This window comes from Mus caroli, chromosome 1, assembly GCF_900094665.2.
Source record: "Mus caroli chromosome 1, CAROLI_EIJ_v1.1, whole genome shotgun sequence".
In the NCBI taxonomy this organism is placed as follows: Eukaryota; Metazoa; Chordata; class Mammalia; order Rodentia; family Muridae; genus Mus; species Mus caroli.
Window position 1 is genome coordinate 56,327,659 of NC_034570.1, and position 14,994 is coordinate 56,342,652.

The following is a 14,994-nucleotide window of genomic DNA, read 5'->3' on the forward strand; positions in this document are numbered from 1 at the left end:
GGCATGTCATTCTTTAGGTTTGGGAAGTTTTCTTCTATAATTTTGTTGAAGATATTTGCTGACCCTTTAAGTTGAAAATCTTTGTTCTCATCTACTCCTATTATCAGTAGGTTTGGTCTTCTCATTGTGTCCTGGATTTCCTGGATGTTTTGAGTTAGGAACTTTTTGCATTTTGCATTTTCTTTGATTGTTGTACCGATGTTCTCTATGGAATCTTCTGCACCTGAGTTTCTCTCTTCCATCTCTTGTATTCTGTTGCTTATGCTTGCATCTATGGTTCCAGATTTCTTTCCTAGTATTTCTATCTCCAGCATTGCCTCACTTTGGGTTTTCTTTATTGTGTCCACTTTCCTTTTTAGGTCTAGTATGGTTNTGTTCATTTCTATCACCTGTTTGAATGTGTTTTCCTATTTTTCTTTAAGGACTTCTACCTCTTTGGTTGTGTTTTCCTGTTTTTCATTGAGTTCTTGTATCTATTTAGTAGTGTTCTCCTGTATTTCTTTAAATGAGTTATTAAAGTCCTTCTTTATGTTCTCTACCATCATCATGATATATCCTCTTAACTCCTGGTCTACCTTTTTGGGTGTGTTGGGGTGCCCAGGACTGGGTGAGGTGGGAGTGCTGCGTTCTGATGATGGTGAGTGGTCTTGGTTTCTGTTAGTAAGATTCTTATGTTTACCTTTCACCATCTGGTAATCTCTCGAGTTACACTTTGCCCCTTCTTAGAAGTGGGAACAAAACCCATGGAAGGAGTTACAGAGACAAAGTTTGGAGCTGTGATGAAAGGAGGGACCATCTAGAGACTGCCATATCTGGGGATCCATCCCATAATCAGCTTCCAAATGCTGACACCATTGATTTTGCTGAAAGGACCCGGATATAGCTAGCTGTCTCTTGTGAGACTATGCTNGGGCCTAGCAAACACAGAAGTGGATGCCCACAGTCAGCTATTGGATGGATCACAGGGCCCCCAGTGGAGGAGCTAGAGAAAGTACCCAAGGAGCTGGGGGGATCTGCAACCCTAAAGGTGGAACAACAATATGAACTAACCAGTACCCCCCACCTAGCTCATGTCTCTAGCTGCATATGTATCAGAAGATGGCCTAGTAGCCCATCAGTTGAAAGACAGGCCCATTGGTCTTTCAAACTTTATATGCCTCAGTACAGGGGAACGCCAGGGCCAAGAAGTTGGGGTGGGTAGGGGAGCGTGTGGGGGACTTTTGGGATAGCATTGGAAATGTAAATGAAATAAATACCTAATTAAAAAAAAAGAATGTGTTCATGGGGAATATTGATAAGGGGCTTTCATATGTCATCTGATATTAATATCAGTTTAACAATAACCCTCTGTAGCACAGTGGGAATCCTTTCTGTATTTTCTAGTAGGGCTTTTGTAGAATCCATATTTTTTATTTAAATGTTTGATAAAATTTACCTGTGATGTCACCAAGTCCTAAACTGGTCTTTAAGGGAAATTTTCAGGAACAATCATTTTAAAATTCAACTATTAGGTCATGCATATGGTTTATTTCTATGTATTAAAGCTTTACTAACCTGAGCCTTTTTAGAGTTTTTTTCCCCCCATTGCTTGACAGCTGTGTAAATTTTGACCTAATTCTTCCACACTATTGATGCGTGACCCATCATCATTTTTAAGTGAACTGTCTGCTTGCCATTTCAGCTGCTGGGATTGGGCATTGGTTTCATCTGTGTGTGAACTTTGAATCTTTTCTTTCTATTTATCATTGGTTTTCTATGTCTTAGGGATATGGGGGGAGGAAAATGTCTCTGATGATGTCAGAAAAAAATTGTAAGTTGGTTCCATGCTCTCTAAACTGCATATGCATTGGCTTCTCTGAATATCTTGTAGCATCCTTTATTGCAAGGGACATCACTGGATTCTGTCTTGTATCGTCTTTCTGCATGATCTCCAGGAAGCTGTCTAGACTGAAAGCTGGGGTATCATAGTGTTGACTATATTTGTTTTCCATCCTTATAAGTCTGTCCTTTGTGACCTAATGTCTACTTTGTTGAATGCTATTATTACAAATTTTGTCCTCTCCTTATTAGGAAAATATAAATCTTTCCTTTTTTTCTCTATTTTGACCAGATATAGAAGTCTGGTTCTTGAATCTTGAATATGTATATATTTATTTTTTAATGCTCAAGGAGCTTTATTATCTATTATATGTCCCTAGGACATTGAATTTAATTCTTCTCTTACAGACATCAAAGAAAGAGCCCAGTTAAAAGAACTACAAATAATGACATTTTTAAATAAGCATTACATTCATAGAAGGCCTAATAAACATAGCTCTTCATAGTTGACTATAAAATGTCTGTGGAAAAAAATGAGGCACCACAGGATAGGCTGGGAGAAAACAAATCTCAAGTCTTTGCCAATAAAAGATTTAATTTGTTGTAAATCTATATTAATGTATTGTTTTAAAATGTCGGATTTACAGGCAGGTCTAATCCTTGTCTCTTTTCTTTCTTCTCCTCAGTGCCAGATGAAGGCAAAGTTCAGTCGCTGGCTGATCGCAGATCAGGTAAGAAAGTCTGTGCCACTGGCTTTCTCATCCTGGAAATCACTGGCTGCATTTGGATCCTGTTTCTGTGCAGCAGCCAGTGAAAGGCTTTCTAATTAATACATGAGATGTCTCTGTCTTCCACAAAGATGAATTATCGCTTGGCTTTGTGCATGATGGCATAATGCATGCTGACTCAAAATGTTTGAGAGAAGAAAGGATCCCAAATCATCATAAAACCCAAAGTCTTAAACCTAGATGCTAGCTAAACACTGTCAAGAAACAAAAATGTTGAAAAGGAAAGCTAAGAAAGTTTGGAAATTTTTTCCTACATGAATTTTAAATGAAAACAGGGGGATAGAGAATATCAAAAAAAGATGTGGTCATTTCTCAGTGTAAAAATTAAAATAGACATGGGTAACGTCACCTGTATCTAGAAGGGGCTGTGCCAGAGATAACTGTATTATTTCTCTTCTTCCTCAGAAATGAGCTGCCATGCTCTTCTCTGAGAAGCCACCTATGTCTTAGTCTATCACGATGAGGCACCTTTGTGGACCAATCTCAAGCCTTCCCTTCTTTTGCTAGTAACCTCCCTTCCCTCAGCATCATCAATACATATTATTTGCAAATACATAAAGTTAGTAAGATACCAAACACTGCAGTAGTGCCCTACCTCTTGGGGGTGCTTCATTTTGTAGAAAAATAGCTATTTGACTCAGGCCTTAGACTCTACAGAGTGCTCTGGGTGGTTGGCATTCCTCTAATGCTGAAACAAAGAATTCTCCCCATTGCTGTGTTTGTGTGCCAATTACCTTTACAGCAGGAAGTGGTCTTGATGCCTGGTTAATTTTGTCATGTTCCAAGACAGGGCAAGATTATGATTTTTTTTTTCCTTTTTCTCCTTCTCTAGATTTTTAGTGTCTGCAGCCAAGGACTTCTCTTAGGTTCATACTTTTGGGCTTCTCTTCCCTTTCTTCCTAGTAAAGAGCCCAAGTAGTTAGACACTATGAACAAAAACACATTGTGGTTTATTAAGAATGTTTATAAACTGGATTTGTAAAATGAGCAAATAATAAGCTTTCTGGCTATTTCCAGAAATTCCAATCTTATTTTAATTTTAGCTTTCAAAAAAATCACTTCTTGATGGTAATCAAAAGTTACTGTCACTCTTTTAGCTGAGAATATCATCTTCACTTATTGCTATAATAAAAATTTTGGCTTTTATCTAATGTGGAATAAATATTTATGAAGAACTACTCTACACAACTTGAAATAATAACCCCACAGATTTTCAAAAACTTCAAAATTGGCAGAATTTCATAGCTGGCAGGTCCACATGATAACTTTACCTCAGGCAGCAGATGGATGTAGTACCAGCAAGCTTTGTTCTATGTGAAGCATAGTGCTAAAGTACAATAAGTGAGATAAGGATTTGTTTCTAATATATCACCACTCCAATTATCATTGTTCTTATATTTTGACACCTTCTAAACAAACATATAACATATATTGTTGGACATCTGTGGAATCTATGTGGAATGCAAAAATCAAATCAACTTGATTACACCTGATTCAGTTTGATCCAGTTTGAGCTATAAGCCATCAAACAATTAAAGATTAAGGCAAAGAAAAGATTTGATAGCTGTACAGAAAATGTGACCTAAGTGAAGAGGGTAAAAAAACCACCTTTAATTATATAGTGATATGTTACAGCAAACAAGTGAATCCTATACAACATTAGAGATAGTTGGGAGGAAGTACAGAGCATCATTAGAGAAAAATATGTGGCTAAGTTTACAAATGTTCATGTTCTAAGAATGTACCCTTTACCAGTTTTCTATATGTATGTTTTTGAAAAATAACCTTAAATATGATTTTCTTCAGGCACTCATCTCTCATGTAAAAACTCAGCTTCCATATGTATTCAGCATTCATCTAGAGCAGGGGTACTTAGCCTGTAAGATATGACCCCTTAGTGGGGGTTGCATATCAGATATCCTGTGTATCAGATATTCACATTATGATTCATAACAGTAGCAAAATTAGTTATAAAGTAGCAATGAAAAGAATTTTATGGTTGGCATTCACCACAAGCTGAGGAATGGTGTTAAATGGTTGCAGCATTAGGAAAGTTGAGAACCACTGATGTAGAGGGATTTCTCATGGGATGTTGATGATGGAGGTGGTGGTGATATGCTAGCAACAAAAGATTAAGGTTTCCTTTAATTCTGACAATTTCTCACAATTAAATCGCTTAAAATTTTACAACAAATAATGAGAATATATGTAGCCAGACAGGTAATTGACAGATGACAGACAGACAGACAGACAGACAAATAGATAGATAGATACATACATACATACATACATACATACATACATACATACATACATACAGAGATAGATGGAGGATAGGTATATACATGGATCTATGGATGGATGGATGAATGGATGGATGGATGGATGGACAGATAATAAATAGAAACTCTGTAATGTCAAACTTCTCTGCGCCCTCAGTAGGTTATTATCAGACTATATGTTACCTTATAAGGGATCATGATCATACCTCTGCCAATGTTCAAATGGCCCCTTAAAGTTCTCTGGAAATATGATTTTTCCTTCCCGAAATCCTATCTTTGGAATACTTAAGTAATAGATCAGCATCTTTTTGGCTAAGAAAAGCAACTTTCTCTTTAATTCCAGAAATGTGGACAGCTTTAACATTATCCAAGACTATCAGGAAGTTAAAGTAAATTAAATTGTATCTGCTGACTTAAATCTACCATCCATCTTATTTGGGAGGATATTCAACATTTAATAAATTCATCCGAGTTAAGCTTTCTTCTGAGTCAGCTACTTAGTGAGTTGAGAGCCATTCTGTGCCAACTTCCATCTGTTGGTCTGCTTTGGGTGCATCCCAATTTTGTGACAAGATTTTTGGCACCTTTTCCTTGGCTTTATCTTTAAGTGGTTGATGCTTCAGGGCTAAAATCATATCAAAGGGCCAGGTAAGATAAATCTTTCTTTAATTTCTGGCTCACAATGGTGGTTCCCTTCACCTCTTCTGGAATCAACTCATTATTCTTGAGAGTCCCATAACAACCACATTCCATCCCATCATTACCTCAGTGAGATATTTTTAATATTTTGCGATAGTCTCTATATAAGGGAGGTCTTCATGTCTACAGAACGGTAACTTAGAGAAGTTAGAAGTAAAATAGCTTTTGCTTGGTTCCTTTAAAAAAGCAGCACAAGTTCTAGTGAGCCTTGAAAAGTAATTTAACATCTTTCTGTATCTCAGGAATTGAACTCTAGAAATGCAAGGCAGAAAATATATTTAAAGAAGAAAACTAATTTTATTATTTTTCTGCAATTAAAACACTATATCATTATCCCCTTCTACCACCTTTGCCTTGTGCTCTCAAATTCATGGCCCCACTTTCTTTAGTTGTTTATATAGTGTGTGTGTGTGTATGTGTGTGTGTGTGTGTGTGTGTGTGTGTGTGTTTCGTTTCTAGAAGCACAACTACAACTTGCTCAGCATATATCAAGTTCCTTATATGTAAATGATTTTGGTAATGGCCACTTGGTATTGAATAATCAGTTTAAGATGACTTCAGTGTTTTGAAGAAATCTTAGAATTCAGAGAAAGTAAAATTAACTTAAACTTGATAATTAAATTTTCTGCTTAATTTTTTTATTCTATTCAGAGCAATAAAGGTTATCTGGGAGCTACAAATTTCTTGCTTTTCCTGTTTTTATACTAAATCTCAACTAATAGTTCAGTGTTCCTCTTGCACTTGTTTGAAAGGACTTATAAATTTTGCTTTTTTTTCCCCCCTACTATGTCGTCTTCTTCTGTTGTTTTGATTTACTGCTTGGAGCTGTTTTAATATGTATTGACTGTCTGCAGGGATCTTTGCTGACCCAGCTCTTTAAGATGATGCAGTACTGAGAGAGCCAAGGAGTTCTTCTTTACGAGGCCTGACATATTAATTAGCAAAATGGACTAAAAAGCTTTCCGATTTCTACTTTAATTTCTTATATTCTCAAACACCTGTCTGTATAGCTGTAAACCAGGCAAGTCTGTGAGAGTAATGGTGAGCAGTAAGTGCAGACCTTCTTTGAATCAAGTTTATCAGTTAAGGAACACCTGCTTATTAGCAACTGAGGTAGATCTTTGCATGCCATAGAGTTTAGCTGATATGCTGACACAGTCGATTGGTAGAGAAATTAAACCTCTGGGCGTTTAAACTTGATCTCCCAAATGGTCACTGTTGTCTTAGGAAATGAACCTAGATATTGTGCTTTAGCAAAATTTGTGTTTTCTTAGAATGTTCCTAACACCCTATGAGCCCACAAACTGAGAATAGTGGAGAATATAGCTTCTTCGATCCCATTCTATTGGGAAGATAGAATTGACATTTTATAAACTTGGGTAGTTTAAAAGGGAACACATACTCCAGACTGATAATGAAAGTGAGGGACATCTGAATGTAGTCATTTTGCCTTTGATTCTCCTCATACACACACACACACACACACACACACACACACACACACATATATATATATATATATATATATATATATATATATCCCCTTATATATATGGAGTGGCTCAAGTTGAGACAGCTAGGAAGGAGAAAATGTGTGTGCATTGACTATAAATTATATTAAAATATATATGATATGTATTCTTGTTACAAAGCTCAAAAGTTAATATGGAAGGTGTTAGTTTATCAATGAGTATAATCTTTAGACATAGATTTTTTTTTTCAAGTGTAACCTAAGAAGTTTCTGACTTTTTGTAAAAGAATTGAGCTTTGGATAACTGCTTTGGGACAAGTGAAATAATGACAGTTTTAGAACCTACTAGACACTGACTTTGAATTGATAATGATTCAGAACACTCCCCAAGTGCTCTCTGGTCCTCCAGTTAAAGTAGAGGCTCAAGGAGGTCAAGTGACCAATGAAATTTAGCAGAGGTCTGACTCATAGCTGGTTCGGTAGATCCAGAACTTATCATGTGGTTATTTTCCTAGTCTCAGAATTCATCATTGAGATAGATACATGTAGAAGTTGCAGAATTCACACATTGATTCCATGAATTATGGATTAATATATAATCTCTTTGTGTGTATAATACTGATTTTGGTTCACTATTGTGAGTAGAGGCTGTGTAAATGACTTTTCTTTAGGCTCTCCAACTATAAAGGCCTTCATTTCATTCTTTCCCATTTTGTGTAGGAATTTGTGCCTCCTACTAATCTTCCTGCTCCATTGGCTTTAAATTAGAACTATGTTAATATATCTTGTTTATGTCCTGGAACTCTTTTTTTTTTTGAAAATATAAGTAGGAATGAAGATATCTACTCATGTTTTATTTGCTCTTATTTTTTTCTGAATTATTTCTTTATCTTCAAAAATCCTTATGCATTGATGGCATAAGTGTTCTGTGAGTAGAAATTGTGGAGATATTGAATCCATAGGCTACCTATCTCCTTTCAATAACCCATACAAGTTACTAAATAAGACTTCCTTTTGGTCTCTGAAGAATTAAATTTTGAAGTTCAATGACTTAACTAGGAATGAATAAAATAATTTAATAAAATTAATTATATATAAAAAAGATGGGTATGTTGGTACAAGCCTATAATCTTAACATTCAGGACATAGTGGTTTAAAGATCATGAGTTCAAATCCAGCCTTGGCTAGAAGTAAGTTTCATGTTACCATGAGCTATACAGTGAGATCTTGTTTCAAACAAACAAACCAAAAAATGACAATAAACAATTAAAAGACTTTAAAAGCAAAAGGAGGTTAGATAGCAACTCAGTGTGATTTCATAAGTTTGCCTAAATCTCCCCCTTTTTTTTTACATTATTGAAATTAACATGTATTATTTGAACAATATGTCAGACCACAGTAGTTTCTCACATTTGAATCTTCCAGTTGAGTTCCTGCTATTCATTACTCTTTGTGATTTCTGTGAATGAGGAAATAAAATCCAGTGTCAATGGTTGCAGGGCTTGACCTCCAATTCTATTCTCAGTTATAGGAACACAGGGTGGATATCTGTTCATGTGCTAGGAACCTTGCTGTCTCTCATCATTCCTTATGTTAGTTAAATGTAGTTTTAGATACATTTTAGATACAACAAACATACACACTCACCTCTGTCTCCAACTTTGGCTTAAGTTTAAAAAGGATTTGGAAGTTACCATCAGAAAATTAGCAACATGTATCTATCACCTACAGACTTGATTATGAAGCAGCATTCTGAGTTCAAGGCCAGCCTGGTCTACAGCGTGAGTTCCAGGACAGCCAAGGCTATACAAAAAACACTGTCTCGAAAAACCAAAAAAAAAAAAAAATAGAAGCAGCAGCAACATTCTCTATGCTATAAACAATTACTGAATACTGTGTCCTCTAAAGTTTGATGAATCAAACAGAATTAGAAACAAATATTTTCAACCAGCCCTTTTCATATGATTTATAAAGGTCTAGGCATCTCTAAATTTCCTAATTAAATATGGGTATTCTTATAAATTAAATTTCAAAATAAATTATTTTGATCCTCTTCATGTGTTTTCAATGTCTCTGTATTAGTTACTTTCTGTTGCTGAAATAAACACCATGTCCAAAAACAAGGTATGAATACAAGAGTTTATTTCGACTTATGCTTCTGGGGCTAGAACCCATAACAACAGAAATGGCATGGTATAAGTGAGAGGAGGAAGCTGGGCAGTCACATTATATCTGCACAATGGAAGCAGCGAGAACAAGCAGAAAATAAGGCCGTGCTATGAACTCACAAACCCCACCCCCAGTGATATATTGTTTCCAGGAAAGGTTGCCTCCTATTGGGTCTATAACCCCTCAACAAAGCTACCAATGGGGGCCACGTGTTCAGACACATGAGTCTATAGGAGGGGGGTGCATTCTCTTTCTTCCTTCTGTGCTAGAAATACCAAGAAAAACAAGATGTCATTCTGCCCTAGAGAGACCACCTCTAAGTTTAGATGCAAGTTCAGTGTGATCTCACTGAAGAAATCTCACCGAGGAGTAGCACGTGGGTTCTTGGCATGGGGAATGCCTGTTGAGTGTGCTTCTGTGGGAGAGCATGGAAGCTCAAGATAACAGGAAGATTGAGAAGGGGCCAACTAGTTAAGTCACTGAGGAATATGGAAATAGGAAGTGTCACGGTATATATGAGGAATTATAGGCACTTCCGAGTGGACAAAGGAAGAGCAACCGAATTTCAGTCAAGAGAGTAGGCAGAAATTCAGTCGTGGAAACTCCTGCTCAGGCAAATGTGTATCTAATTTTATCATACCTGCTCTGCAGAGGTTAAAGGAGGGAAGAGGATCATTTTTATATTCTTGTAATACCAATCGGGTGACTGTAGAAACTTGGAAAACAATAAGGAAAACATAAAGTAAAGAATGTATATTTAAGTGATTAGAAATGGAAAGAGAGAAATAGGTTAATAATGACTTGAGATAGGTCTTTATTTTAAAGTAAACCTAGTAGATGTGTGAAACAGATTCTGTGTGATTGTGTGCGTTGCCAGACATCATTCCTTCCACTATGTTGCAAAAGAAAAGCAAAAGCAAAAATAAGCACTTGCCTCTTAATCACACTTGTGCAGGCAGCCCATGCCTTTCTGATTTCAGCCGCACAGGTTAGCATCAACCCATGAGCTAGGACCAGGTACCATTTATGCGCCTCTAATCTTCTGTGGATCAGTAGCTTCCTGTGCTATATACCTTTCACAATGAAAGTAATAAGATAGAGTTAGTTGAGAGAAAGAAAGAAATCCATAAGTTAAATGCTGGAGACTTCTGTTAAGTGACAGGGGTGGGAGGCGCGCAGGATAAACGGGAAGAGAGTCCTTCAATCTCTAAGGAACTGTAAAGGGGATGGACTGTACACACCAGTAGAGGAACAGAAAGTGGAAATGAGAAATAAGGAAGATGCCAAGCCTCTGGCCAACCCCAGTCATCACAGTTTAAGTGAGAAACTTGATTTGAGAGGGCTAAGGGATGGCAAGATTCTGAGTGGTAAGCTAGACTTCAATTAAGACCAAGAGGCAGGAGAATTTCAAGATGAGATTGAAATTGAAACAGCAATTTAACAGCCATGGAAAGGCTCAAGGAGGCAAGTGTGACATGCAGGAGAAAGGCAGGGGGGAAGCTACACTAAAGTTTGAGGGTTCTGCAAGGCTTCCAGCCTGCAAAAGGCTAACCAGTTTCTCTGCAGCTTGGCACTGACGAGATAGCTCTGCAGTCACCAAGAGAACTGTTCCTAACTTGTCTGGTCAAGAAACTAAAGTCTCACTCAACTTGAGTGAGACTCAGTGATGACCAGAATGGGTGATTCTTGATCATGGCTTTCCCTGTCTGATGAAAGAGAAGATCAAGTTTGCAAAATTAGTTTTTGGAATATTGCTGTGTATAAAGTGTTTGTCACAAAGGAATGAGAACCAGGATTTGGCTCCTTAGAACTCAGGTAAAAACCATGTGGCACAGCGGCCCACCTTTAATCTGAGCCAGAAATACTAGTTCTTCAGAGGCAAAGATAAAGGCACTTAGGGGTAAACTAGCTAAATTTAGCCAAAACAGCAAGTTTAGGATTCTAGGAGAGACACCGTCTCAGAAAATAAGACACAGAGAGAGAGAGGGAGGAAGATACTCAAAATCAGCCTTTTATTCACACATGAAAGCACACACATCCACATACATAGCATGTATTATCTTAATACATTCAAAGATACATATGTACACACACACACACCGCATCACATACATGGAAGAAACAAGAGAATTTGCAAAGTGAAATGGTCCCAAGGTAGGAAAATGCTACAGTTTTCACTAGACATATAAATCGAAGGGTGACATTAGCTGGAGTTAGTTTTAGTAGACTGTGTGTTGGGGACAGGGCAGGGGAGGGATTAAGCATACAAGAAAGTACCTCAAGTATGAATAAGAGGTGAGAAAGGCTTAAGTGACCTTTCTAAAAGTTCAGAGGAAAATATATGATCTTTCTAAAAGGGCAAGAAAAAATGGAGGTATATCTAGAGAATATAGGAAAACCTGTTTTTACTGGCTTGTTTCATGTTCTATTAATGAAACACTCTAAACTAAGAGAACACTCTATGAGCTGAGATGAAAAAAATTGGGAGAAAAGAAACAGAAAAGAGGCTGTTATTACAGGTAGGCATAGGATGCTTCTGTAGCAGGTGGCTTGCAAGAGTCACCTGCGGTGTGGATGGATATGTAGGCAGAAAGTGTGAGGACTTGGGGTTGTGTATGGTATTCATTTTCCAATGTCAAGTCAGTACATTCTGACCTTATAGGGTTGTCAAAGTTATGGTCCAAGATAACCAGAAACACCATAGGTAACAGTTAACCCATGAAAGAATTGGGGAATTATTCATTGAAAAAATAGATAGGTAACTAAATACTTACATTGGAAGTTGGGTGTGGTTGGCTATGCATGCAATGCTAATGCTCAAGACACCCTGAAGAATTACCATGAGTTTGAGGCAAGCCTGCAACACACAGTGAGACTGTGTCTCAAAAATCTTTTTAAAAAGTCACAAGTATATACATACATATATAATTCTTGTGTATGTAATATAAATTATAAATATACATGTAATTCTTATTTATGTAGTTAATATACAGTATACAGGCACAGACCCATACCAACAAAGACATGCCACATTCAATGGATGGCAGATGAACTGCCATCTTACAAAGCAAAGTGTCTGTTAGCACTTATAGTTGTATCTCCAGTTCTCAATGTGTGGATAACAGAACATGAGGACGCAACATTCTTCCTGTACAACCTACTTATTTCCAAGAGTAGACTAGGGCTTAAAGAATATTATCTTGTGGAAGGGCTGCCTCCTTAAGGACAGAACTGTGCTGCAAACTGAGTCTCTTGCTGTGTAGACAACTTGTGCAAATGTGGACAGCTTGGTGATCTCAATTACCGTTCAAATCCTCTGAATTTCCTCAAACCCAGAGTGAACAGTAAAAAGATGGAAGTATTTGGCACAGAATTTGTAATATTTTCTTTAATATTCTATCAGCAAACTCCCCTGGAGTGGAATATGCTTCTAAGCACAAGAAATCTGGAGTTTGCTTGAAGTTTGCAGACTTCTGATCTGCTGTTCATATGTGACCTTTTCACTTTGATCCTGTATTTTATTTGCCTCTCATAAATGCACAGAAAAAGATTTTTTTCTGAATCTCCAATGAAGTTGTTCATATAGTCTCTGTATTTCCCCCTTTACCTTGATATATTGATCTACATTATGAGATTCTCATAAGCAGATTTTATTATGCTGTTCCTTTCATTATTCAGAATTTGACATTCTATCTTTGAAAATAAAATTTACTGTGTTTAAAAGTATTCATATTTTAAAAAATTTAAAAGCACTATGTCTTAAAAACTGATTTAGACATTTTAAAGTTTTCAAAGTTTTTGAATTGTTTAAGTAAGTGGAAAATAATTCCATAAAGACAGGTGGGTGTGTCAAGTTCCCCAGGGCAGAGGAAGTTCCAGACTTCATTAGCTGAGGGAACTATGCCTTGAATGTTTAGCAAGGAGTGATTTGAAACCAACAATTCCAAATGTGTTTCTAAATGCTAGAGTAAACACCCGCACTTAAGAAAGTGGTGCGAGACGGCCACACGAGAGGTGACAAGCACCAAGTAAGCATTTGATGTCAAAACTTCATGAGCTGCCTGCCCCATCTTTCTACGGAACTCTGCACAGTGTGAGGAACATAGGCCAGGCAGAGTCACGTAGCACATGGACAGCAATGCCCTTACCAGCCTGTGCATCTGCAAGTTCTGTGTGGAAAAACTAAGCTATGACTTCAAATCATAGTAACAAATTTTGTCCCACCGTTGGAGCACTGATCTATTTTTCCCCCTTTCATGTTTAGCTTGAGGCTGTCTTCAGTAAACTCTTTGCAATGGGCTGTTACAAAGGAATTTCTTGGGCTTTATGCCTCTAGCTTTAAACAGCAGCAGTTCACTGTGAAGAACAGGTAGAACGAAGCAGAAAGCATCCGTCTCTATTGAATTGTTCTAGGACCTTTACATTGGAAGCTCAGAGTTAGATCACGCTCCAAAGACAAAGCATTTTCTGTGTAAATCAGTAGTAGAACAAACTCAACTAAGCAACCAAGGCTTTCTAAGTCTAACGACACAGAAAGATTATGGACTGCCAACTTTGTATCTCAAACATCTGTGAAAATTTTATTCGGTCTGTATTAACTAATGAAGATACAAATATCTGCAGTCCAGCAAAGTCTTAAAGCTTAATTTTCTCAACTGAAATTGGGCAACATGTTATCCTGAAAACTCAGATTTAAAGCTGAGCCAGGGAAGTATGAAAATGAGCTCAGACATAGGAACTCCACTGCATAATAATAGGAGATATGCTTTAAATTTTACTTTTTAGAAATCGTATGTAAAGGTATAACATTGTCAACTAATTCATAGTCAAAATATTTTATAATGCATTTATTTTGACAGTTGGGACTTTTTATTAGATAAATTGGGGTATGCATGTATACATGGGTTTCATCATTGAAGTGAGCTCTTTTTCATAAGGATAGAAAGCATCCACACATACCTATTCAGGGAAGAATTCTGATTCCTTCAAAATTTTGTTCCTGCAGCTATAAATATTTTTGCTAAGTGCACATCACCATGCTATGCCTATACTGTCCCAGGCCCATCATCTGGGTTAGGACTTACCTTGTTCAGCTACATATGTCTCTGGATTCTGGCTTTGTCTCTTATTGCCCCACAACCTATTCTTCTGGCAAGCCACCAATACAGCAGGGTTCTGTCAAGTCTTTCATCACTAGTTCATAGAGAAGCTTATAGAACTCAGGGAAACATTTGACTTACAGAGGACACAGTTGAAGCAGCCAGATTGGAAGGGGTGCATGGACAGGTATGGAGGGGCAGTTGAGACTCCTCACATCTCTCCATGTGTTCTCTGTGCTCTCAAGCTTATGAGTGGCAGTCTGAGTGTTCTTTAATAGCTGTGCCTGGGTGCTTTTAATGGAATCATCTTTCCATAGGCACAGCAGGTCACCTCATTGGTCACTGATGATCACCCCGGCCTTTAGCACCTCTCTCCTCTCCAGATTTAGGATGAGGACTAACAGTTTGAACCATGCAGAGAACACTTAAAAGTTGTCTGTCATTTCATGATGACTCAGGAGGAGTCACTGTTTAAATATCCGATGTGTTTTAGGAGTGGAGTACCAAGAAATGAAATGAAATGAAAACCCAAAGGATGCTTATTGTACATATTCTAAAACACTCTAGAGGACCACTCCTTCAGTCTTGTAAAAAGAAATGTTCAAATAGTCAGATTTTACATGGGGACCAGCAAACCGGATGTGCAGAAGAACAGAGAGAGAGAGAGA

General features: G+C 37.3%; 1 protein-coding gene across 1 annotated transcript in view; it reads left to right on the top strand.

Moving 5' to 3' along the window:
• Pard3b (par-3 family cell polarity regulator beta) overlaps positions 1-14,994 on the top strand; it is a 965,568-nt gene that overhangs the window by 614,731 nt on the left and 335,843 nt on the right. Inside the window, exon 16 of the mRNA XM_021162850.2 lies at positions 2,505-2,549. Coding sequence (XP_021018509.1) covers positions 2,505-2,549 — 45 coding nt within the window. The remainder of the gene's footprint in view (positions 1-2,504; positions 2,550-14,994) is intronic.